The 26,579-nt window shown below is 42.2% G+C and overlaps 1 protein-coding gene across 2 annotated transcripts; it reads left to right on the plus strand.

Annotated features, from left to right (window-relative positions):
• Window positions 1-1,548: 1,548 nt before the first annotated feature.
• LOC105916303 (cartilage intermediate layer protein, nucleotide pyrophosphohydrolase) lies at window positions 1,549-25,425 on the plus strand. Of its 2 annotated transcripts, none has more exons than XM_012850728.3 (9): window positions 1,549-1,690; window positions 2,435-2,605; window positions 19,386-19,439; window positions 19,558-19,827; window positions 20,417-20,596; window positions 20,700-21,005; window positions 22,301-22,409; window positions 22,556-22,704; window positions 22,794-25,425. In XM_012850728.3, the coding sequence occupies exons 2-9, from the start codon at window positions 2,542-2,544 to the stop codon at window positions 25,115-25,117; spliced, it is 3,456 nt and encodes a 1,151-aa protein (XP_012706182.2). In that variant the 5' UTR covers window positions 1,549-1,690; window positions 2,435-2,541; the 3' UTR covers window positions 25,118-25,425. The 2 variants fall into 2 exon arrangements, with proteins under 2 accessions (XP_012706182.2, XP_035986656.1); XM_036130763.1 differs by having other exon boundaries at window positions 1,601-1,619.
• The last annotated feature ends 1,154 nt before the right edge of the window (window positions 25,426-26,579 follow it).

Below are 26,579 nucleotides of genomic sequence, written 5' to 3' on the forward strand. Positions count from 1 at the left end.
TTTCTGTCAGCTACAAAAGCTCCGTGCAGCTGCTCTGATTTTCTCCCATCAGAGCATTTTGCCTCCGATGACAAAAAGGCTCCAATATATAAATGTACTAATTAAACTTTGGTGATCATTATCTAATTCTGAGTTTAAGTAAAACATTGAACTTTGATTTTAGCCTATTAGTTCCTCTATAGGAACTATGCTATAAGAAGAATTAGGAGCAGCATTTATTTTTCCTAGCCTTTCACAAGTGGTTATTTATGTTAAGAGCTGAGACAACATCGCAAGAGGGGTGAGTGAGCAGAACAGACAATTACAAAAACTTTAAAAGAAGGACAAAATGATTGTAGAGTTGACATTTTAAAGTAATGATTAGCACAGTCAGAACATACTCCCGTTTACATGAATGTAAATATAGTTTCAAAGACTGAAAGTAGTATTTCATCACTAACAAGGTGATTCTTATATCGCTAATATCCAAAAACTGAAAACATTAGATAATCAACTGAAATATAATTCATCTCCTTGGTCTTTGCTGTTTTTTTTTTTGTTTTTGTTTCTCAGAAACATGACTTTCAGGCACAGTTATCAGCTGAAGATACCGTTTTTGGGCCTGCCATGCCGCCTTTCATCCTTCATTTGACCTATTTTCTTGATTTTAATCACACACAACACACTTGATATATTCCGACAGGTCCAGATGCAAGGACTGGACAGAAAACCTGCAAAGTATTAAAAGAAAAGAAATGAGAAAGAAAGCCTGGATAACTGTCGATCAAGATCAGTAGAAAATGTGGCTAATTGAATCAAAGTTAAAATAGATTTAGAATGGCTTGAAACTTTTGCAGAGTACTTTGTTTATCTATTTATTTTCTAAAATAAGCATCACTTTGAGGGGGAAACTGGATCTGAGTTTACATTGTAGAAATAAATGATGAAACCCACATTACACCAAAGTTCAAATCAACACAACACAAAGAATATGCCAACAGCTGCACTATAATATCTCCTCGGAAGCAGGGAGCACAAATTTAATAACGGATGTGAAACAAATGTGTTTAAATCTGACATTGAAACATGTGAGGCAAGGCTGTGTTGAATTAGTAACACTAATGATAAAATCTTTCTCTTGGTCAGATCATTTTCAGCTTCTGTTTTATAATTATCATCTTAAAACAGAAGACATAATTTTCTACCTATGTGTGATCCTAGATAAAAAAAAAAATATCTTAATTAGAAATCATGCTTTTCAAACAGAATAATTGAATTGACGGGCAGGTTGGGAGCCGAGCTGAGAACAAATACCCAGTTTGACTCAATCGCCATCGATCTTTTAACACAGAGGTCAATCTATTAACACTTGCCTTTGTAATGTGGAGCCTCTGATAATTCCTCTTTTATACAACGGGCCACCAAATAATCGTTTGATGTCATAGATCTACTGAGGGGAGGTGAAAAATACAAATCTAATGATGCAACAGAAATACCCTGTGGCCAGTTGCTGAAAGAGGAGGGAGTGGTGGCACAGGCAGAGAGGTATAAAAGAGACGGGGGAGGAGGGCGTCAGAGTAGAAGAACGAACCCAAGAAGAGGAGAGAAATGTGAGACAAAAAAATTCAGAAAATAAAAAGGTAAAAGAAGACTTTCAACTTCAGAACTTTAAAACCAGAAGCTCAGTAGCAAGGGTTCGTTTTCAGAGCAGGTAAGAAGAAATTAACTCTACTTATAAGTTCTGATTAATCTGATATGCGGATCATGCTGTGCAGAGAAGTCTGATTATCACCATGTGGGAATTAAAGTGCTAAAAGCAACCTGCTGAAGGAGAGATCTAAGTCAAGTTTTTTGAGGCTAAAATTTTAACATCTTCTGTAAAATGAATCATACATACTTCCTAAATCAAAAGCTGTAGTTAAGATTTGAAAAGGACATTTGCGCCATGGTTTCTTTATTTCTCCCTTTCTGCTTCATATTTAATTTTTCTTTTTCTACATATTCACTGTAAAATAGTAGAAATAAACACAATAACAGCCACAGCAAGGTAGTTCGTGTCCATTTTTTTCTCTTCTTAAGTCAGTCCTTATGTGTTTGTGTGTGGGTGTTTGGGTTGTGTGGTCAGAGTTTCAGCAGTGGATGCAAATATGTTGGAGTTTTCCCCTGACAAACGGTGATGGCTAACACAGATGTGTAATCTGAGAGCAGAGCTCTGTCTATCCAGGTTTTTTCACTTCAAAAAGCTCAAAAGAAAAGAAGCATACTGCATGTATTTACCGCAACATTTGGTTTTCATTCCTGAAACAAGCTTTTGTTTTTATAAATGCATCATGATTAACCCCCAGGTCCATGTTTTAGTGTAATTTTATTGTCTGTTTCGCTCTTTTGTAGGGATGTACAGCATGTGCTGAACATTCATGACATGGAACATATTTTAACTAAATCTTTCCACCAGGTGTTTTTGCTGCTGAAGATTTTTCTTTTGCGTGGACTTGCTGTAGAGAAACAGACACCAGAGGAGGAGAACATTTGGAGGGTCCAGTGTGCCGGTAGAGTGTGAAAATGTCTCGGAGGCCTTTTCTCATCTTTCTGGGAATCACTGCAGCCGCTGTTCTCACAGTTCAAGGTGGGACTTTCAAAATGTTTTGTCTTGTCCCTTCTATTCATGTTTGGTTTTTTCAGGCTGCATTTACAGTATGTTATGAGTCACCTGATGTTTCTTAAAAAAATGTAATCTTGCAACATTTCAAAGTGGTTTTCATTAATGTCTTTTCAGCCTTGCTGGTTTTTCTTTCTTTGGACTTTTGTTGCTTTGATACTCATTTTCTGCCCTGCCTTTGAATATGAAGGCAGTCACATTGTGGCAAGGTGTGCATTAAAAGGAGGAAATTTGGGAGCAAAAAAGAAGTGTCAGCTCTACAGAAAAAAATTTATCTACAGCTTATAAAATATCTAAAATTCAGGAATATCAAAAACAAAAAATCCTGGATATACAAAATGACCTAAAGATCCTATTTAACATAGGTTCTTCTCTTAGTAATATGTCGCATGTTGACATAAAACTGGTGCATTGGTTGAGTTTATGATCCATGCTATGCTCAAATAATTCAAAGCTCAGAAGTACAAGGTTTAACAAACAAATACAAATTCCTAAGAAAATTTCCATTCTACTAAAATTAAGTAAAAAAAAAAAAAAAATCTTATTTCTAAAGGGAAAAAAGACTTCAGAAAGCCTGGAAAATCATTGAGCAACACCTTTTCAAAGGGTGGCTATTTGGAAGCAAAATGTAAACAAATTGTTTCAATTCCGTTCAGTTTTTTTATTGTCCCAAAATAAAAATTGAGAATAAATAGGAAAAAAATGGGAGGAATCCACTCCAAATGAAGTTTAGTTTCTAGAATCAGAACCACCAGAGATCAAACTGATAATACACGACTTACGGAGGCTAAAGTGGCTGATTATTATTTTGGATCAACCTGATTTTTTTCCTCTGGTGCGTTCAGCTGCTTATTACTCAGATGAAGGGAGGTCAGCCTCAACAACAGTTCTATATCTGCTCTAAAAAGTCACTCCAAAAATGCACCCAATGGACCCTGGTACAGTCGCTGGAGGTCCAGAAGTTCCTGTCTCTGAGTTAGCATAATCTTGCTGCATCAGCAGGGTTTCCCGTCTATCACGGACGTGTGAAGGCAAAACAAAAATAACTTGCTGGAACTTTAATGATTAGGTGTTCTACTTTTTTTTTTTTTTCAGACCCTGCAATTTGAGTTTTCAGGGACATTTTAAAAAGAAAACAACAATATATTTGTGGTTGGAAGCAGTTTTTACACACAGTTACCGACATGCACTGTGATCTTTTAAGTAAAAAAAGAACAAGAATGAGTTCAAATCATAACCTGCCTATTCACAATAAATAACTACTCCTAAATTAACTACTGAACCGTGAAAAGACTTGATCTGCTGTGTCAGAACTGAACAAGGAATAAATAAGCACGGTCACTGAACAACGTCCTAGAAGGAAACTGACAAATGTTACTCGAAAAACCCTACAAGTAATAACCTGCCAATCAAATTTCAATCAAATGATAGAGTGGTCAGAGAGAGGCTTTCCAGTTTTAGACGACAGGGAATCTGCTAATGACAACCAAGGGACTCTCATGCCATCTATCAGTATGCTTTCAGTGTTATGAGGATAGCCAGTCCACGAGTCAACGCAGAAACAACGAAAACATGAAATCTCCACAAAGAAAGACACCCAGCTCTCCAGAAACTTGCTGACCTCATCACTTCCCCCAAAGCAAGATTCCCCCACCCTCCGATCAAATATATTTCTGTTATACAGGACTGTCTCAGAAAATTAGAATATTGTGATAAAGTTCTTTATTTTTCTGTAATGCAATTAAAAAACATGAAATGTCATACATTCTGGATTCATTACAAATCAACTGAAATATCGCAAGCCTTTTATTGTTTTAATATCGCTGATTATGGCTTACAGCTTAAGAAAGCTCAAAAATCCTATCTCAAAATATTAGAATATTTCCTCAGACCAAGTAAAAAAAAATTTATAACAGCAAAACAAAATCAAACATTTGAAAATGTCCATTAATGCACTCAGTACTTGGTTGGGAATCCTTTTGCACAGATTACTGCATCAATGCGGCGTGGCATGGAGGCAATCAGCCTGTGGCATTGCTGAGGTGTTATGGATGCCCAGGATGCTTCAATAGCGGCCTTTAGCTCATTTGCATTGTTGGCTCTGGTGTCTTTCAGCTTCTTCTTCACAATACCCCACAAATTCTCTATGGGGTTCAGGTCAGGGGAATTGGCAGGCCAATCAAGGACAGTAATGCCATGGTCAGTACACCAGTTACTGTGAGAATCTTATGTCGTCTCTTAACCACTACCATACTTGTGATTTAGTCTACTGAACCAAGCTGAGTGTTTTTCAAGGCTCAGGAAACCCTGCAGTGTTTCGAGTTAATTAGACGATTCAAGTGATTAGTTGAATAGCCTACTAGTATACTTTTTCACGATATTCTAATATTTTGAGATAGGATATTTGGGTTTCTTAAGCTGTAAGCCATAATCAGCGATATTAAAACAATAAAAGGCTTGCGATATTTCAGTTGATTTGTAATGAATCCAGAATGTATGACATTTCATGTTTTTTAATTGCATTACACAAAATAAAGAACTTTATCACAATATTCTAATTTGCTGAGACAGTCCTGTATACTTACTTTTCTACAAAGCTAAAAATATTTATTTTTTCCAATTCATTTACTTTCCTTACCAATAGTAGGGTTTCCCAGTATGTCAGTTAATTCCCAGAAAGCTTTCATTCATAGAAGTTTCTTCACTAAAGATAGTTCTTAATTCCTTTTAATCACAGCAGAGTGATGTGTGTACAGCAAGTCTCAACAACGTTTAATTTAACATAATAGGACAATATTTGGTGTTGAACAGGTGTAAATATTGGGAAAATGCCACTGTTGGTTTGTAATAGGACACAAATGCAAGCTGAACCAGGAGTGGAGCAGTGAAGAACTTTTAATGCAAAACGAACAAAAAACCTACAGCAAAGAACCCGCATAACCAGACAAGGAACACGCACAAGTGCAGGGAGCAGGCAGAGGAACGGAGAAGCTGGAGGAAGAAAGGAGTCCATAGAAATAACAGAAGGGTCTAGCAGTGAATGGAGAGACGAGCTTAAACACTGAGGGAGAGCAGGAATGGGCAAGAAAGCCCGGAGAGGTCATCAGAGGAGATTAGGATCAGATGCTGCAGAGAGAAAGCAGAGCAGCTGAAGAAGGGAGACTAATCAAGAGCTGACCCAGGGGAAAATATCTAACAGACACGTCCAGCTGCATCTCAATGATCTAGATAGAAAGATCAAAAACGGCCAGGCGGGTTCTTGTTTGCTGAAACATTTTGTCTCTTCTCTTCTCCAAGAGACTTCTTTGGGCTGAGGAGTTACAGGAAAACCTTCCTCAGACTGAAAAAGTCTCAGAAAAAATAACTTAAAAAAAGCCTTTCAGCAAAGAAGAATCTGCTTTTTCATTTGTTTTTGTTTTAATCTAACAGAGGTCTTAACAGAAATAATATCTAAATGAATAAGAACGCAAGAACAGACTAAGAAACTGATGCACAAGGGATGAGCTAAAATGTCAACAGGGAAATGAAGAAAACAGACATGAGAGCAACGTTAGGATCCCAGTCAGCTAAACAAAACACAAGTTATGCCGTGTTATTATTTATTTAGAAAAAGAAAGGGCAAAAAAAACGATGGTCAAATAATCAAAGTTGTTTGGTTTACTTGTCATGATAGAGTTTGGGTGTCATAGTAACAAGTGACATTTACCAGATCTTTGTGTTAAAAAGAGGTTGAATGAGTAGCAGACTTGAGTAACGACCCTAGAGAAGCCAGTGTTGCTGCTTATAAACCCAGAGAGGGTTATTACAGCTGCTTCAAAGCAATCTGGAGTCCATCATTCCACGGTGAGGACAATCATTCAAAAGCAAAAAACATTTAGCACAGCTTTAACTTTTCCCTGAAGTAAAATTCTCTGGCAAGTTCACTTTGAGTTCAGTCCATGTAATGCTCATAGACAATGGTGGTTTTGACTTCACTGGCCTAATTTAACATATTGAATGATAACTTCATGAGAGAACAGTGAGGGAAATTCATAACATGTATGGTTTGTTTAAAGAGCTGCTAAGTGAAGTCTTTACTCTCTAACAAAAAAATGATAGTTTTCCCCTCTTGTTTTTGGTGTTGACTGGATCCATCTGTCAAACTGCTGAAGCTACACCCAAACTGTTTCACACATCTCAAGCGTCATAAAAACACAGACAATTATTTAATGAAATTACAGAAAAAGAAGGGAATCAAATATTAAAACAGTCCAGTTAAAGTCCGGACCTCAATCTGGTTGAAGCCCAAGAGAGCTGCATAAAAACAAATAGCATCATACCTCAGTGTACCAGTAAAGACCTCTGTTCCACTTATAAAAGAAATGAGACAGAACCTTGACCAATGATTCCTGGTCTTCTACATCCCTAGACTGTTACGGTGCATTGGCTTGGTATTCAGAAGTCGAGTCTGAGTTCGTGGTCAGAAATATAATAAGAAGGTCAACCGAAGCTAAAGTTACCACTGGGAGAGTTGAAGCGCGCCAAACATACACAACTTTATAAAATTAACATGGTGGCACATGTATAAAAAATCCAATTGCGTTTATTTACATAACGCCACTTCATAACAAGTCATCTCAACTCAATATGAACTCTTAACATGTCAGATGGTTTTGATTTCTCTAAACTAGATAGATAGATAGATAGATAGATAGATAGATAGATAGATAGATAGATAGATAGATAGATAGATAGATAGATAGATAGATAGATAGATAGATAGATAGATAGATAGATAGATAGATAGATAGATAGATAGATAGATAGATAGATAGATAGATAGATAGATAGATAGATAGATAGATAGATAGATAGATTAGATAGATAGATAGATAGATAGATAGATAGATAGATAGATAGATAGATAGATAGATAGATAGATAGATAGATAGATAGATAGATAGATAGATAGATAGATAGATAGATAGATAGATAGATAGATAGATAGATAGATAGATAGATAGATAGATAGATAGATACTATTTGTGGCTATGTTAATATTCATTTTTAACTAATTAAGAGGAGAATTTCAGCTTGTGAGACAGCCTGGCCAAAATGGCGGAAGAAGGCAGTAGGCAGATGATGTACAGTATAGCAGGTGGTTTATTTGGAACAAAGATAGTGAAAAAACGTTTACAAAATAAAAAAAAACTCAGAGGTTAACATGGCTCAACAAATCATAACTTAACTTAAAACAACCAAAACTTAATGTCAAGTGCACTCAGCTACACTGACCTGGTTCTCTCCTCCCTCCTGAGCATCTCAACTTTCTCTGTTTTTAAATACCCTCATTTTCTGGCTAACAAAATGGCCTCCAATTGACTCTTCCATAAACAGGTAACCCTAAACAGTTTACGCTTTGCTATGCCATAAGCTGGTTGAATATGCTTATTATTATTATTAATTATAATTTGGTATTATAATTTAAATAATAAATCATTCAACTCAAAATTTCGCTATAACAAATATAGTTCAAATGGTGGTGATGTTAGCTATAAGCTTATAAGTATTTATACCACTAATGCATTAGTTAACTTTCTGTTATGAACTCATTTATGCTGGAATAAATGATCAGGTCGGACTGTTAACCGACCAGGTTTATCCAGCAGGCTGTGAGAACCCCAATGTAACTGCAATTAGAGTTTAAATCCTTATTCCTTATCACCATCCAATGATATTGTCTCTGTATTAATGTCAGATGTTAACTCCAAAGGAGGTTAGCTCTGATTTCTGAATACCCAGGCAACTGTGAATTGGACTGAACACAAAACAATGTCTATTCCGCAGTGGTTGGTTTTATTGAACCAAAAGCAATTCCCTGTTACAGTAATTCTCTGATTCAAACAACTTTGGAATTCTTACTCATTACTAAACTAAAACATGCAAAATATATATGTGGAAATAAAGAACAAAACAAAAATAAACAATGGATTAAAATGAGCGGTTAGCAGATCTTAACTTAACTCAAAGTTGTTTAACACCGCCCTCGAAACATCGGCATTTCACGTATCAGCATTGACAGACAGAACAGCTTCGGGAATCTCACTGGACGCTTTGATGTCTTACACAAAGCTAGTTCAGCTAAGCTACCTACAGTCCAGATACACGTGACCCTCCCAAGATGGCTGCTACGATGACGTATGAGGGGAGGTCCTAATAACGTAACCACGCTTACGCTGATAGGATAATGCCTCGCTTAGAGAGGGCGCAGCTAACTGGGAGTTTAAAGCAAAGCCCGCGACTTGAGCTCGGACAAAAGATTAAATTGATAAGAAGACGCGAAAAGAGAGAGGGGGGGGAAGCAGGGAAAAAGATGAAGAGAAATAAAGCGGTAACCCACGGCGGGGTTCTTGATGGATCACAAATCAACGCAGCAAATCAATTGTAAAATACATGCACATACAAAGAAAATGTTCAGCAAAATAATTCCAACTTCGTCGTGGATTAAAAGCATTAACCAACACCTACAAAGTTCTACCGCCTGCCCAGGCACTTCTAAACACCCTGTTGGTGAAACAGAAATAAAAAGGGGAAAAACCCCGTTACTTTGAGGTGCCTCGGGGCTGGTCCGGAACGCTCCGAGTGTGGCTTTCTGGACGCGCTTCGACGAGCGCAGTTGTCCACAGGCTGCAGCGGGACGGGGAAGAAGCTGCTTCGTTTCTTCCTCCGGGTTCAACAGTCGCTTTGTTGGCCAGACAAAAGCGGGGTCCTCTTCGATCAGTGGGAGATGCGGCGTCTCTCAGTCTTTTGATCAGAGGGAATTTAAAAGTACTTATTTAAGTCGACCTCCTGTTATAAAGCAGGGAATAACCGTTGCGTCGAAAAATCTCGGTCCAGCGAGCAATCGAACACGTGGCGGGGAATCACCCCAACGGAATCAGCTGTGTCTTCTCGGGTTGGCTAACAGCCAGGGAAGAAGGAAGCTCATCGTGTGTGATCGGCTTTTATAGCCATCACTATAGCAACCTTATCTTGATCGGCGGCCATTTTGCCGTGTTGCGTGATGGGAGTTGGTGGCCATTTTGACCACATTGCATCATGGGTAACGCAGTCCGTTACGTCCCGAATTGATGCCGTTTCCTTGATCGGCGGCCATTTTGCCGTGTTGCGTGATGGGAGTTGGTGGCCATTTTGACCACATGAGTTGGTGGCCATTTTGACCACATTGCATCATGGGTAACGTAGTCCGTTACCGCTTTCTGTCACGTCTGAACTGGCACAACATACCCCCCTTTAGCTTTGAAGAGTGGGATGCTGGTCACAGTCTTTAAAGCTACAACCAAGTCCATTCTGGCGTGACGAAAATCCGTTGTGCATGAGTGGAACAACCTAATAGTCTTTCTAGTAGTCCATTGGGATTCATGCAGTTCAGTTCATCATCCAAGAGGAGGAAAAACAAAGCATTCATTGTGCCTGGGTCAGTGACCTAGCCTGGGCAGGACTAAGCTATAGCTAGTCATTTCTATTGGCTAATAAGGCAACAATAAAGTAATAAAAAAAAAAGAAATGCAAACTTCACAATCACCATCGTCAATACATTCATTGGTCATCAGGTTTGAACTTTGAACCAAAAAAAGGAGAGAGGGAAAAGGGGAAAGGAAAGAGACAGCGGTTCGTAGTCTAATCAGCTTATGGCCTTCAAGGAGCTGGTGCTACGAACCTGGGAGCGACAAAGGTGAGGGCGTCAACCCTGGTTTGCAACTGTTTGATCTGCTTGTATGCTGCATACGCCATCGCAGTAGTGATGGCCCATCCAAATACAAGGAGAACCACAATAATGGTCATAATGTGAGTGTCGGTCGACTCTGTAGCTCTGGGGAAGCGAAGCAGAGGGACCGAGCTCAACTCTGATGGAGTGAGACTGAATTTAATCAGCTGCGTGCCTGCGAGTAAAAGCTGTCTTTCAATGCCGACATCAATGCTGAAATTGTATCCCTTAAAGACATCTATTATTTCAATCTCTGATAAATGGGTTGCTTGGGCATACCCAGTGGATGTCTTTGGTTTTGGTACACAAATCCAAATTAGGGACTAAATAAAGTTTGGGGTCAGCATCATGATAGGCCAATATTGAGGGAGTTTGTAGGTGTACGTGGGTCTCACCTTGCCAAAAACCGACATTCAATACTGATTTAAGCCTATACACATTAGCCCTTTCAATGATGGGAAGGTTTAGCATAAATCCTATCTCCAAGTTGTCAGGATTTACAAATATTGGAATTGCACTACCTAGGCTGTACGCCAGGTGTATTTGTGGTGGTTGCAGTGTTTCACTAGAGGCAGATTTGAGAACCTTTTCGACCAAATCTATTGGTACCAGGTACGGAGGAATCCGTCCTTCAGCAAGGCTATTTATGGATGAACTAACCTCTCGAGTGAGGTCCTGCATTAAATCTCTAACAACCTGAGTATACATCATGTCATTCTTTACCACTTCTGTGAGCGTTTCCAAAGCAATGCATGGTGTTATGGCTGAGTGTGAAATTATGGACGTGAAGTTATGTATGGACACTTGCTTTGTTAGTGCATGTTTAAAGTGTCCTGATTGAACATGCACTTGTCCTATTTAATGCTATGCATTGTTCTCTTCGGCGGGGGCGGAGTTAGGCTCCCTTCCCTGCGAGGAGAGTTTGGTGGACGGTTTAATTTGGTTCGCATGAACCCATGTGTACTCTGGACTTTGCATGCGGGCTTCTAGGTTCTTTCGAGGCCACGCGAAAGTCGTTCGGAGACGGTCTGTTAAGTCAGTGACGCACTGGTGTGCAGTGTAGACGGTTGTCACACTGACGTCTTCGGGTTGGTAGATGAGATTCAGGGGAAGTGTCCTTTGTCTTCCTGTCATCATCTGGAAAAGTGTCACCCCTGTGGAGCATGGTGAAGTAGAGCGGACTAGCATTAGGACCAGGGGAAGCTTTGTATCCCGGTCCCTGTCATGGCTGCTGGCATGTTCCTTTGACATGCTGGCCACGGTGCAGTTCATTCGCTCCACCTGTCCGGATGACTGTGGGCGGTAGGTGATGTGGAATTTAACTTCCACGCCCAACATATCGAGAAGCGCGGTCAGAATGTTTGACGTGAAATGCGTTCCTCTGTCCGAGTCGATGGACAGGGGAAGGCCCCACCGGCTGAAAACGTGATTTAGCAGCAGGGCTGCTGTGGTGACAGCGGTGTCATTCGGTGCCGGCAAACATTCGACCCATTCTGTGAAACTGCCTGTTATTGTCAAAAGATATTTGTTATTTCTTGACGATTTGGGGACTGGACCGATCCAGTCAGTCTGCAAATGTGACCATGGACATATAACCCCCCTTTGCTGAAGCAGGGCTTGGTCTAGTGGTCGTGTGGGTTGTAACTGGCTGCAGGTTAAGCAGCCTTGTACATACTCCTGGGTGTCCTGGGCCGTTGAAGGCCGGGACGTCACCTGTTGGAGAGTTTTCAGATTAGCTTTGCAGCTTCTGTGTTCTCCTACTGGTGAGTCGTGGACATGTGTCAATGTGATCCCAAGTTCGTTTGAATCTTTGGGCTGAATGGGCTGAAACTCATAAAACAGCTCCTTAAGTGCCGTTTCCTCTGTTTCAGTGGTCAGTGCATCAGCTTTTCCCAGCTGTTGCATAATTTCTGTTTCGAAACCAGGGCTGGGCTCAGTGGGTGAGTCCCGGTTCTCTGGTTGATTTGGTGCTGGTTCTGTTGGGTTGGTTGTTATCGCATACACCAACAGATTTCCTTTAGCTTCAAGCGTTGCACCACAAATGGATCCAGCAGGCCGAGCTTCATGTCGCCTGATTTGGATCATGTTGGAAGGAAAAGTAAACACGGTGTCTGGAGAGTCCTGTCTGCCGGTCAAGGATAAGGGCAGGTCTCCGATGACGGGAATGCTCAGCTCAAAGTCGTGGAAAGAGCTTTCGATGAGCACCCCAAGAGGTTTCTTCGCCACCACTTGGATCGGCATGCGAGTTGGATTCTCCACTAAAATGTAAGCTGAGCGGTTGTTCAGCTCAAGCAGGGGTGTGTCAGAGGATTTGGAAATCGGCTCTGTGGAAGGCAGAAATGGTGCTAAAAGTTCTTTGGGCTCCTCGGAGCATGTCACCTGGTTGATAGGGACGGACAGTCCACTTCCAGAAGTGAGGGGCTTGGGGGTCCCCACTTGGGCCCAAAGATGACCATGATAGCAGTCAATGAGTGGGGCTAACCTGTTCAACAGGTCCTGACCCACAAGAAAAGGTTCTGTGTCCAAAGTACATATGTAGATGGGGTGCACCAGGGTCATGTCACGGAAAGTGATGTCTAACCACGCCCGTTTGGTGATGCATGACTGATCCTGAGTGTAGCTGGTGATGCCCACGTCACAGGTCTCCACCTGGAACGGTTTCCCAAGAGACACCATAGCTCTGGTCACCTCATCAAACAAATCTGAGCACATTAGACTGATCTCGGAACCCGTGTCTAAAAGAGCATTTGCAGTTACACATCCTCCGATAACTGTCGAGCAGTATAAGCGGTGTGCATTTTCATGATGGTTTAGCTCACCTAAAAACCTTAGAAAAGGGGCTTTCTGATCACCTGCTGATGGGATCTTAAAAGGTTGTCGGTGAATTTTCGGTTGGTCCCCCCCTTTAATCAGATAAACTCTGTTAGAAGGGGAAGCCTGGTCCACGCCTAGTCATGCTGGCGGGGGTTTTGGGCCTGGCTTACCTGGAGGGTCGACAGGATTGGATGATGGCTGGGACGGCTGCGGCGCGATCTGACGCACTGTTTCGGCTAGCAACCTGCGAAAAGTCTCCTCCATCTCCTTTCTCATTGACTCCTCCATGCGCAGGTTCCAGCCTTTGTTGTCATGTGTGCTTTTCGACCTTTCTGGCCTGTCAGTTTGCTTACCGTATCGAGCTGGATCCGGCCTGTGCCATTTTTGAAACCTCTCACCTTCCATGCTGCCATGCTGACCTCTCCTATCCTGGGAAGCTTTCTTCTGCTGCGGCTCAAAACCGTGTTGCTTCTTAGGACCAAATCTAGTTTTAGGTTTGAAGGGAGGCATCTCATGTCCCTCCAGACCTAAACTCTTTTCTGGTTCGGCTTGAATCTGCAGAACCTTTTTATCACTATCGGCTCCTTTGTTGGGCCGGACACGTGTTTCCCATGCCACCTGCGCGTATTTCCTGATTTCCTGCATCGTAAGTTTCTTGGTTCTACAATGCATGGTAACCTCATAACGCACGCTTTCATGAAGATTATGGAGGAACAAAGATTTGAAAGTGTGGTCTTCCTCCAAGCCGGGAGCATTTCGTCCCTGAAAGTAAGCAGCCCGCAAGCGACGGTAGTACTCTTTTGGTGCTTCAGTTCTCTTTTGCTGAATTGCAAAAGCTCCAAGAGTGGCCGAAGCTGGGTCTGTAAACGCCGAATATTCTTCTCTTAAAGCCTGACAAAGAGCTGAATAACGGTCACGTGTAGCTGGAGGGAGGCTTTCTATGAAAACATGGACACTTCTGGACGTGGTTTTCCAGATAAGCTTCAACTTTTCTCGAGCTGAGGGGCTATATAAGTCTAGCAGACAGCGCTCTACCTCTCTGAGATAGTCATCAATGGTGGATTCTGTATTGCTAGGATCAAAACGCTCTATGTCTCGGGCCAGGGACTCAAGTTGACGCATCCGCAGTCCCTGTTCAGGGATCGGAGCTGGTCCATCTGAGTCCTCTCCTGACGACTCCTGCCTGTGGTAACCACGATAGGAGGGAGGCTCTAGTTCTGACCACCTACCTGGCGGAGGCGGCCGTTCGTGGGACTCAGGGGGACCCCCCCTGTCATGAACTCTTGTCTGTGGACGCAGTTCAGAGGAGTGGGGTTCACCTGTGTCCCAGGAACGGTGCTCTCGTCGCCCTGGTGGGGGGAAAAGATCACAGCGGACCGTGTCAGGGGTCAGGTGGGAAGCAGGTGTTTTCCCATGATTTACATCATGTGGATCAGTCCTGATTGCCACCGTAAGTTGTTTAGGCATTTCTTTCTGTATCACACTGCTATATCTGTCCTGACCTTCGCTTACCCTTCGCTCAGAAGGTGTCTGAGGGCCCAGTTCATCCAATGTCCTCCAGGTGTGATCTCCATGTTTTCCTTTGGAGTTCTCACACTCAGATCCTTCTGTCTGCAAGCTAATGCGATCCTCCTCTCGCTCCTCTGTGGGATGACAGCTGCCCTGAACACTTCTCTGTTCTAGCTCCCTGATTCTTTCCTCAGCTAAAGCACGCCTCTCAACCTCTCTGTTACGCAGATTGGTCTCTAGCGTTAACCTTCGGTGGTATAACGCAGTTAATTCACCCAAAACATCTGCTACCAATCTATGTTTAGGTTTGCTCTGGACCTCCTCCACCAATTCCTGAATTCTCCTCTCACAGTCCTTTATGTTAAACTGATTCAGACGGGTTTGTTCGTCCGGTGTCATTTTAAGCAGTGAGCTAATGACATCCTGGGCCTCCATTCCAATGGAATGGTTTGGACCTTCAGCTCCTTTGACTGAAGAACCGCTACTATCCATTCTTTGTCAGCTATGGATAACAACACAACAAGTAACACTGTAGTTTAGCAGAGCGCTAAATGACAGACAACAAATAACAACGCTGTATTCTAGCTTAGCACTAAGCAACAACGCATACACTTTAGTTTAGCTCAGCGCTAAACAACAACTGCTAACACAACCGTTAAGTGGCTTCACTTTAACTGTTAACAGCAAACACGCACTATGACTCACTTTACTGCAGTAAGTGGGTTCAAATACGTGCGTTTAACTAGGCTGCGCAGGGGAAAATCAACCCTGCGACTTACAATTCCTATGTTTTAGGAACGGTTAATATGCTTGTTTAACTTTGAGAAAATTAACTTTGAGTGACATGGACCACTAACCTTTCGGCCAGTAATTAAATGATAAAGCTGTGGCTTTGTTTGTGATGTAAGTTATTTCAGAACAGGTGCTCTACACATGTGTGGAAAATAGCAAAGTGTTTTGGAGCTTCAGAGGTGGCAAAGAATGACAGTTAAAAACCGCTAAATTGCAACCCTAGTTTCAAAATCACAGCTCAATTTTGACCACTTATGATGAGCAGAAGGGGATAAGGGAGGAAAGAAAAGAAAAATGTTCAAAATAAAATAATAGTAAAAGTAAAATAAAATAAAAATTCAAAAAGGAAAAAAAAAATTAAGATATGATAATAAGTAAAAGAAAATATGAATAAAATAAAATTAAAAAAAGACAAAAAGGGCGTAACCATCAGGCAAGTTTAAAGAAACTGACTTTCAAAACGGTCCCTCCGGGACACTGAGCGATCTAAGCTGTCTTTAAGACCGTGACTGCAACTACCTATCCTGGCCACCAGATGGAGGCAGGGTCTCTTTTTTCAAAGCAGAACACGACACAGACTCTGATTGACAAGTAGCAGACGCTGGCTGCTGTGTATTTCAATCTAGCTGACTTCCAGTCCAGAAATCAATATTCAAACCTCGGGTTAACAACCTCAAACCACCACAAACACGTATATATTTAGTAATGATACCTCCTTAATCAATTATGACTGAATAGTCCTTTTGGCAAGGTGAGCAGTCAAAATGCTGGAATATGGATTGTGTTCATTAAATTCATAAGTTGCTGGTTATTCGATTTAGTCTAAAGGAACGCCAACAAGTAGACTGGCCCACACAGGGAAACGCCAATTTATGCTATGCCATAAGCTGGTTGAATATGCTTATTATTATTATTAATTATAATTTGGTATTATAATTTAAATAATAAATCATTCAACTCAAAATTTCGCTATAACAAATATAGTTCAAATGGTGGTGATGTTAGCTATAAGCTTATAAGTATTTATACCACTAATGCATTAGTTAACTTTCTGTTATGAACTCATTTATGCTGGAATAAATGATCAGGTCGGACTGTTAACCGACCAGGTTTATCCAGCAGGCTGTGAGAACCCCAATGTAACTGCAATTAGAGTTTAAATCCTTATTCCTTATCACCATCCAATGATATTGTCTCTGTATTAATGTCAGATGTTAACTCCAAAGGAGGTTAGCTCTGATTTCTGAATACCCAGGCAACTGTGAATTGGACTGAACACAAAACAATGTCTATTCCGCAGTGGTTGGTTTTATTGAACCAAAAGCAATTCCCTGTTACAGTAATTCTCTGATTCAAACAACTTTGGAATTCTTACTCATTACTAAACTAAAACATGCAAAATATATATGTGGAAATAAAGAACAAAACAAAAATAAACAATGGATTAAAATGAGCGGTTAGCAGATCTTAACTTAACTCAAAGTTGTTTAACACCGCCCTCGAAACATCGGCATTTCACGTATCAGCATTGACAGACAGAACAGCTTCGGGAATCTCACTGGACGCTTTGATGTCTTACACAAAGCTAGTTCAGCTAAGCTACCTACAGTCCAGATACACGTGACCCTCCCAAGATGGCTGCTACGATGACGTATGAGGGGAGGTCCTAATAACGTAACCACGCTTACGCTGATAGGATAATGCCTCGCTTAGAGAGGGCGCAGCTAACTGGGAGTTTAAAGCAAAGCCCACGACTTGAGCTCGGACAAAAGATTAAATTGATAAGAAGACGCGAAAAGAGAGAGGGGGGGGAAGCAGGGAAAAAGATGAAGAGAAATAAAGCGGTAACCCACGGCGGGGTTCTTGATGGATCACAAATCAACGCAGCAAATCAATTGTAAAATACATGCACATACAAAGAAAATGTTCAGCAAAATAATTCCAACTTCGTCGTGGATTAAAAGCATTAACCAACACCTACAAAGTTCTACCGCCTGCCCAGGCACTTCTAAACACCCTGTTGGTGAAACAGAAATAAAAAGGGGAAAAACCCCGTTACTTTGAGGTGCCTCGGGGCTGGTCCGGAACGCTCCGAGTGTGGCTTTCTGGACGCGCTTCGACGAGCGCAGTTGTCCACAGGCTGCAGCGGGACGGGGAAGAAGCTGCTTCGTTTCTTCCTCCGGGTTCAACAGTCGCTTTGTTGGCCAGACAAAAGCGGGGTCCTCTTCGATCAGTGGGAGATGCGGCGTCTCTCAGTCTTTTGATCAGAGGGAATTTAAAAGTACTTATTTAAGTCGACCTCCTGTTATAAAGCAGGGAATAACCGTTGCGTCGAAAAATCTCGGTCCAGCGAGCAATCGAACACGTGGCGGGGAATCACCCCAACGGAATCAGCTGTGTCTTCTCGGGTTGGCTAACAGCCAGGGAAGAAGGAAGCTCATCGTGTGTGATCGGCTTTTATAGCCATCACTATAGCAACCTTATCTTGATCGGCGGCCATTTTGCCGTGTTGCGTGATGGGAGTTGGTGGCCATTTTGACCACATTGCATCATGGGTAACGCAGTCCGTTACGTCCCGAATTGATGCCGTTTCCTTGATCGGCGGCCATTTTGCCGTGTTGCGTGATGGGAGTTGGTGGCCATTTTGACCACATGAGTTGGTGGCCATTTTGACCACATTGCATCATGGGTAACGTAGTCCGTTACCGCTTTCTGTCACGTCTGAACTGGCACAACAGCTTGAACTCACTAATATTGCTTTCAATCTGTTTTAACAACATCTTTTAGAGTATGGCCATAACATCATACAATTAAATCCATAAAGAACGATTCTACACAAGCCCTAAATCTGACTACATCAAATTTAAATAGCTGTCCTCTCGCCCACTTCACCTGGTCCCCTCCAGTGACATCAGCTCTTAGCAGGAAGCTATAATTACAGGAAGTGAGGCAACACTTCCTCTTGAAACACAGGTAAGTAAGCTAAGTTCACCAAAATAAAATGCAGAAGTTAAATGATCAAACAATAAATCTGGAATTGTGAATTGATTTAAACCACGCTGTTATAGTAGATAATCTGTAAAAATGCAAAACACAAACAAACCCGGGATAGTATATGCTTGCAGACTACAGAATAAATAAGATATGACTAAATCAAGCAAACAAGAAAGTTACCTGAAAATATATAAACTGATGCAAATGGTGTTCTTGCCCGCTTTGTCACACCACTTATTTTGCTAGTAACAGCATGCCACCACAACATTAGCAAAAACTACTGCTTTCTAACTTGCGGCTAGATTTATCCCAACTCTGGTTCGACATCATTCCCAACACCAATTTCCAGGACATATAGAAAACCAGCATTGGTTTCTGGGGAGCTGATGGTCAAAATTGCTTTCTTTTTTAGAAGTTTGAAATGCTTTCTCATTTTTTCTTAAAACGGGGTCATAAATTTTCACATGTCATCACTAGTTGTTACGTGTCAGGTCAAAGCTGGCCAGAGTAGGCACATTTGCAGCCTTTACAGCTAACTCCATTAGTGAAGAGGTGGCCAAACCACATTGGCTCACCATTGTCTGCAGCAATAGCCTGACCAAACATTTTGGTGTTGGTGTCACATTTCTTAACAGCTGGTAGCCCTTGCACATTAGTTGCCTCTCTTCAATCATTGTCCCACCGCATTAGTGCATTGTCTTTGTGAGGCTCGACATGGCAGATGTGTGGCTCATATGGCTCATACATCACACGCCTATATTTAAACAATGGATTAGTTTACCTTTAATCTTTGTAATTAAATAATGCATTCGAAACAGTTCACCTGCTTTGTTTGTTTTACCACTCATGACGGAAAGGCTTTAATCACTCAAACGCATTTATGTGTTGCAGGATCCTGGAGGGGAGACAACAAGCAGTCAAATCCTGCCGTCTACCACTCTGATGGTGGGTAGATTTCAATTAACTATAACAGTTTAAAACATATGTATTTTTGATTTTATCTATTGCTAAACTATGTTAGATAAGTTATGTGTCTCTATTTCTGTGAACTCCACATGTACAGATGATTATGAGTGGACCACATGGTTCAACGTTGACCACCCAGGGGGCCGAGGAGACTACGAGCAGCTGGACGCCATTCGCTTCTACTACCGTACCAGAGTGTGTGAGACTCCACGTGCCATTGAAGCTAGGACCACAGAATGGGTGCCGGCCCGGGAAACTGGGGAGACGGTGCACGCAGACCCAACTGTAGGATTTTGGTGTCTCAACGAAGAGCAAAGTCCTGGACACAACTGCTCTAATTATGCAGTCCGTTTTCTCTGTCCAAAAGGTTTGAACTCTCAAAAACACTTGATAATGGTATTTTTAGGACTGTGCATAAAAATCGAAACAAAGATTATTATCGATGTTTTTAAAAACGATTTAATATCGATATTCTGGCTTTCAATATCGATATACCTCCCAACCTCTAGGGGGCGTCATTACATCACTCCATTACTGTTCACAGCGAGAAAGTGCAAGTAAGACGAATTTGCAGAATGGCCGACAGGATTTTAGAAGCGCCTTTGTCCCTAAAATTAGATGTTTGGGCACATTTTGGGTTTCTGTGATACTTTAAATGCATTAAATATTGAATGCATTGTTCGATAAATTGAACATAAATATATTTGCCTGTTTTTTTGATTGAATGACTTTGAGCATTAATTTGAAAGTAATAAATATCGATATTGGAGTCAAATCAAATGAAGCTGAGCTATATCGAGAATCGTATCGAATCGGCTCACCCTAGATAATACCCAGCCCTAGTTATTTAATTGTTTTTTCTTTTGTTGATTTTCCCTATAACATCCTCAAAATAATATCTGATATTTCCTTCAGTAAAATAGTTGGACAACAATTATGTCATTTTATTTTACCAGAAAGACGCGTGAACATTCAGGGAATGTGGAGTCTTTGGTCAAACTGGAGCCCTTGTCCTGCGCTCTGTGGTCAAGTGGGCGTGCAGCTTCGCTATCGAAGCTGCCAGACTCAATCGATAACTTGCAATGGGCCGAAAATAGAAGGAAAACCATGTAATGGACCTGAGTGCGTGAAGACAGGTGAGCCGAGCTTGGTTGAGATACATAAACTAGACTGCAAATATCTTTAGTTAGACGTAAACTAATCAAAGGAGCTAACACTTGTGTTTCTCCTACTTTCTAGATTGCTATCTGCACTGTGTGATGGGGAAAGTGAATGCTGACTGTGATGCTTGCATGTGTGAAGAGCACATCCTTCTGGGTTCTGTGCGAAGTGCCGGTGGCCTGATTGCTGAGGGGGCAGCCATCCTTCGCTCAGGCAAACTCCTGACACTCACGGACCACAACGGACACTTCCGAATCCCCGGAATCTGCCCTGATGGCAACACAACCTTGACAATCAGCCTGCAGGGTCATGCAACTCTTGATGTTGCTGTGCCCATAACCTCTGAGCGGACCTCGGTTCTCAGCGTGCAGCTGAAAAGAGCGGGTATGGATTGTGTCTAAATTCAGATGGACAAAAAAATCCTAAACTGCACAGTTGGACACAGATATTTACATAAACAGTAAAACCATTTACATGTTTAGGTTACTTAGGATTACCAACATTATTTCTAGTTGTTAAATCCCTGAATGAGAAAAATATTTTTAGCATTAGGTTACAAACAAATACAAAAAAAAAAAAACATTAAGCTTAGAAACACCCGTGGATGTATTTTAAGGTACCCCCAGAAACCCACTGCTTCCATCTATGATATTGTGTAAAAATCTAAATAAATCAGCAAAGACAAAAGGAGGAGAAGAGTGAACCGAAGCAAGTTTAGCTCATCATCCAGGACAATTTCTAGTTGTCTAAAGGAGCTGCGTCTTTCTGTAGTCTAACTTTCAAAGACTTCTGTGATTCAGAGATCAGTGTATTCTGGTGCGTAATGTGCCAACCAAACCCAGAGGTAAAGCAAAAGGCCGTGTAAAGGTTCCTACTGAAACTGTCAAGATAGTGTTGTTATCCATGGGTAAAATGTCTGTAATAAGATGGACTGAAAAGGCACTCAGTGAAGGGGAAGCCATTACCCCAAAGGTAACATGAAAAGCCTAATTATAGTTTGCAAATGCACTCAGAAAAACTAAATGTATTTCTTAGAGTCCTGCCCTGTGATCTGATGACACTAAAACTGAGTTGTCTGCTTCAACATTACATTTGAAGGAAAAAGCAGGAAGCTTTCGAACATGAGAACACCATTCTAAATGTGAAGTACAGCGGTGGCAGCAACATGTTGATGCAGGAATGACAGGTGCATGTTAAAAAATACACAGCATCTTGAGGAAAAAAACATTGTACAAATATTGAAGCAACATCTCAAGATATCAGTCGTTAAGTTAAAGCTTGGCCACAAATGGGTGTTCCACCTCCAGATTATCTATAAAGTGGCTTAAGGACAACAAACCCTGATCTCAATACCACCGAAAATGTGTGGGTAGATCTGAACAATGTCTGAGAGTAAGTCTGCCTACAAATCTGTCTCAGTAATACCAGCAATTGCTAGCAATGGCAATAAAAACAATTGCACCAACTACTATAAAAGGTGCATAAACTTGAAAGTGGGAAAGTTCGAAAAAAATTTTGCTCTTTATTCTGGCAAATATATAAATTGCTTTGTTAATCCTAGCTAACCTAAAACAGGGACAGAAAATATGGCAGAAAATAAAAGAAAAGCTGTCTGTAAATATTTTGCTGTATAGTGTTTGCAGAAAGCTGTGGATGTAACATTTTACTTTTTTTGTTAGAAAAGCTTCATGTCGTGAGCAACCCTAAGAGTAAAGCAAGGAGAGAGGGACAAAGTGCCGCCTTTTGCTGCAAAGTAGCTGGAACACCTCCGCCTGACAAGTACCAATGGTAAGAGCGGAAACTCATAACTCTACACACACAGCACAGATAGCTGCTACAGGAATTGAAAAAGTAAATGTCTTGACTCTTTTTTCTCTTAAGTTAAACTTTTATCCAATTTTCTAAAATTTTCTTATGTGTGTGTGAGATAACAGGTTTCATAACAACATTCTGATGGAAATGCAATCGGAGAGCACCCTAGTCCTGAAAGATTTACGTCCAGAGCAAGCAGGAGAGTACTACTGCAGAGCAAGTGGGCCGTCCGGCGCTGTTAAGACTGAACCCGCCACTCTAAAAATCATAGGTGTGTTCCCGACAAATTAACTGAACACGAGTCAGTGGGGTAGATCTTGCGATGTTAAACTTATTTTTGTCCATACATTTCAAACACAGGTAGAGAAGAGCAGTCGTGCAGCCCTAAACCTGAACCTCACCTCATTCGCCTCCCACACGACTGCTACCAAAAGAGCACAAACTCCTTCTACTACAACGTGGGAAAGTGCCCCTCAGGTACATGTGCTGGACAGCTGGACAATGCCATCAGGTGCAAAGACAACGTGGCATACTGCTGCGGTGTGGCGAGGATGGAAGAGAGGCAGCTGACGTGCCAAGGCTACCAGCTGCCCACCATGGTGGTGACAGAGTGCGGCTGTCAGAAATGTGTGGAGACCAAGGCCACTGTGTATGGTTGGGCCATTGCTGCAGACAACGGTGAGCCAATGAGGTTCGGCCACATCTTCATGAACGGAGTCAGGATTAGCCGCACGGGCTACAAAGGCACCTTCTCTGTCCAGGTTCCCCCTGACACTGAAAGACTGGTGTTGACTTTTGTTGACAACATGCAGAAATTTGTCAACACTACAAAGGTGCTCCCATTTAACACTAAAGGCGGAGCTATTTACCATGAAATCAAACTTCTACGGAAGAAAGCTCCTGTGACCATCAGCTCCTCAGAAACTAACACTCTAGATCTAGGGGAGGTAGAGGGCCAGGACCCAATGGTACAAATCCAGATTCCACCTCACTCCTTCTATAAAGAGAACGGAGAGGTCTTCACTGGTAACGTCAATGCAAGCGTTACGTTCTTAGACCCGAGAGATGTCTCTACCGCTGCTGCGGCTTCAAGTGACCTTAACTTCATAGGAGGTGAAGGGGATTTACTTCCACTGAGAACCTACGGCATGTTTTCAGTTGACTTCAGAGGTGAGGAAAATAACGAGCCTCTAAATGCGGGCGAGGTGAAGGTTTTCCTGGACTCTGCCCAGGTAAAGATGTCAGAGCATCTCAGCAGCATGAAGCTGTGGTCACTGAACCCTGACACTGGGCTGTGGGAGGAGGAAGGCAGTCTGCTGCTGGAGAAGAAAAAGAGGGGCAAAAGGGAGGAGAGAACGTTTTTGATCGGAAACATGGAGATCAGAGAGAGGCGTCTGTTCAATCTCGACGTCCCTGAAAACCGCAGGTGTTATGTAAAAGTGAGAGCTTTCCGCAGCGAGCGCTTCATGCCCAGCGAGCAGGTAGAAGGAGTCGTGGTGAGTCTCATAAACATGGAACCAACAGCTGGCTACTCCTCCAATCCGCGTGCCTGGGGTCGTTTTGATAGCGTCATCACTGGCCCCAACGGAGCTTGTCTTCCAGCCTTCTGTGACGAACGGAAACCTGATGCGTACTCTGCATACGTGATGGCTAACCTTGGAGGGGAGGAACTGGAGGCTGTGCCCTCTGCCCCTAAACTCAATCCCAGCCTCGTCGGAGTGCCCCAGCCTTACCTGAGCAAACTCAACTACAGGCGGACCGACCACGAGGACCCCAGAGTAAAGAAGACCGCATTTAGCATCAACGTGGCAAAACCAGGTCCTAATGCAGCCGAGGAATCCAACGGACCAGTGTATGCATTTGAAAAGCTGAAAGAATGTGAGGAGGCCCCGTTTAGTGCGGCACACTTCAGGTTTTCAAGAGTTGAAGGAGACCGCTATGACTACAACACCGTGCCATTCAATGAAGATGACCCGATGAGCTGGACAGAGGATTACCTGAGCTGGTGGCCTAAACCCTTGGAATACCGGGCCTGCTACATCAAGGTTAAAATCAACAGTCCACATGAAATCAACGTAAGGTCTCGTAACATGGGTGGCACCCATCCAAAGACGGTAGGCCAGCTGTACGGCCTCAGAGACACCCGCAGCATTCGGGATATGGAACAGGCGAACGTTTCAGCGGTGTGTCTGGAGTTCAAGTGCGGCGGCATGCTGTACGATCAGGACCGTGTGGATCGTACCCTGGTGAAGGTGATCCCTCAAGGTAGCTGTTGGAGAGACCATGTGAACGCCATGCTTCAGGACTACCTGGTGAACCACCTACCTCTGGCGGTCAACAATGACACCAACGAGTTCACCATGCTGGCACCTCTGGACTCTCTGGGCCACAACTACGGGATCTACACAGAGACGGAACAGGATCCTCGCACAGCAAAAGAGATCGCGCTCGGGCGCTGCTTCGACGGCACTTCTGATGGCACATCTCGGGTCATGAAAACCAACGAGGGCGTGGCACTAAGCTTCACCTGTGGGGACCGGGAAGTGACACGCCAGAGTGTCTTTCAAGCTATGCAGAGCTCTCAAAGTCAGATAGCAACGAGTGTTGGGCGAGGAGACAACAGGAAGGCCAGACGCAGACAGAGGGCCAACACACCCCGCAGGAGTGGGAAACGTAGCACCTGAGGTCCGACTCCGGACCCACCAGGCAGAAGATGAGTGACTCTAAAGTTTGTCTACACGCAGACCTTAGCGAAAAGCTACAAAAAGGTCTGGAAACGACGAGACACTGAAGCAGTTCCTGTTGTTTAAATGATTTACCAAAACATATTCAAGTTGCAGTTAACTTTCAGTTTTAGTTTATGGACATCAGAATTGGGCTAGTGATTTAGGAAGTCTTGCTTTTTAATTATGTATAGCCCGTCTTTCTTCTGGGCCCAAATGTAATTGAACAAATTTGCATAAAAGAAATAAACGTACATTTTTAAAACATCGCCTGAAGCCTGAAACATTTCATCAAATAATGTAGTTCCTTCTGTGTCGTTGATAAGCACTTATTTCTGATGTCGGCAGATGAAACGCAGCTTTACTAGGCTGCAAATGGGATTTTTACCAGTTTTCACTTGTTTACTTGCAAAACTTACTTGAACATTTTGTTTTAGGACTTCATCCTTCCATACAGTCAAGTTCTGTGCAGTCATCATTGCTGCACTTCACTAAATAAAGGACTCACCTAACTTGAGAGGTACAATCTGACAATCATAAATTTCATGCTTAAGTGATACTGTATCTTGAATTTTTTGGCTGTGTGCATGTGAGCAGCATCGTACCTGCAGTAGATATGCGCCCTAAGGATCACAGACAAGTTAAATCATTCAGTCTGGAGGCAATTTCAAGATTTCTGCCATCTGAAAACTCAGATTTTACCATAGTTCATACAAACAGTTTTACCCGAGTCTTGCTGACATTAAATAAAAGGGGAGTTGTGGCCTAAAGAAGTTTGTGTCCTGGAGAGGCCACACGTTTCCAGTTTTTTTGTTTTTTTTCCCCTCATAGACTTTATTCCAGAATGTTCCCCAGGTGCCGCACTGTGGCGGCCCCCTGCTCCCTAAAAGGGATGGGGTAAATGCAGAGGACAAATCAGATTCCATTGTTGCAGTGATAAAGATTATTAGGTAGTTCTAAGTCAGGGAATATTTATGTAGTTTTTCAGTTACAAAATTCAGTTTTATATCTAGATGAAATTTATGGCCAATATGGTTGATAATCCCTGTGGTGTAACTAAAGCAGCTGTGTGTTGTAGATTCTCAGTCATCAAGGGCATGGCAACCCTAAATGCTTATACAAAGCAAGTTTTCCTGCTTTTTTGAAAATGCCTTTCATCCAACAGTTTTCAGTTCTGGAAAACACGTGCAACAGTAAATCAAAGGAAAAGAAATTGTTTAAATTAGATTCTCCCTCCCCCTCAACTGTTTTAGGGTTCATTCTCATCGTACCCAGCTGGGCACGCTTGACACGTTTCTTTTTTTTTTGTTACCATTTTCCATTTAACAGCCTATGACAGAGCATATAGCATATTCACATCCCAGGTATGTGCAGAATTTCCAGAGTGGATTTTGCTACTACTGAACACATTTGTCTTTCTGAT

The sequence above is a fragment of the Fundulus heteroclitus genome, unplaced genomic scaffold, assembly GCF_011125445.2.
Source record: "Fundulus heteroclitus isolate FHET01 unplaced genomic scaffold, MU-UCD_Fhet_4.1 scaffold_38, whole genome shotgun sequence".
NCBI lineage: Eukaryota > Metazoa > Chordata > Actinopteri > Cyprinodontiformes > Fundulidae > Fundulus > Fundulus heteroclitus.

Bases quoted from the DNA above. Each gene is read 5' to 3' on its own strand.
- LOC105916303 (XM_012850728.3), top strand. From the start codon at position 2,542: ATGTCTCGGAGGCCTTTTCTCATCTTTCTGGGAATCACTGCAGCCGCT. The intron at 2,606-19,385 runs GTGGGACTTTCA...TATGTGTTGCAG, and splicing joins CGCTGTTCTCACAGTTCAAG to GATCCTGGAGGGGAGACAAC. The intron at 19,828-20,416 runs GTTTGAACTCTC...TTATTTTACCAG, and splicing joins CCGTTTTCTCTGTCCAAAAG to AAAGACGCGTGAACATTCAG.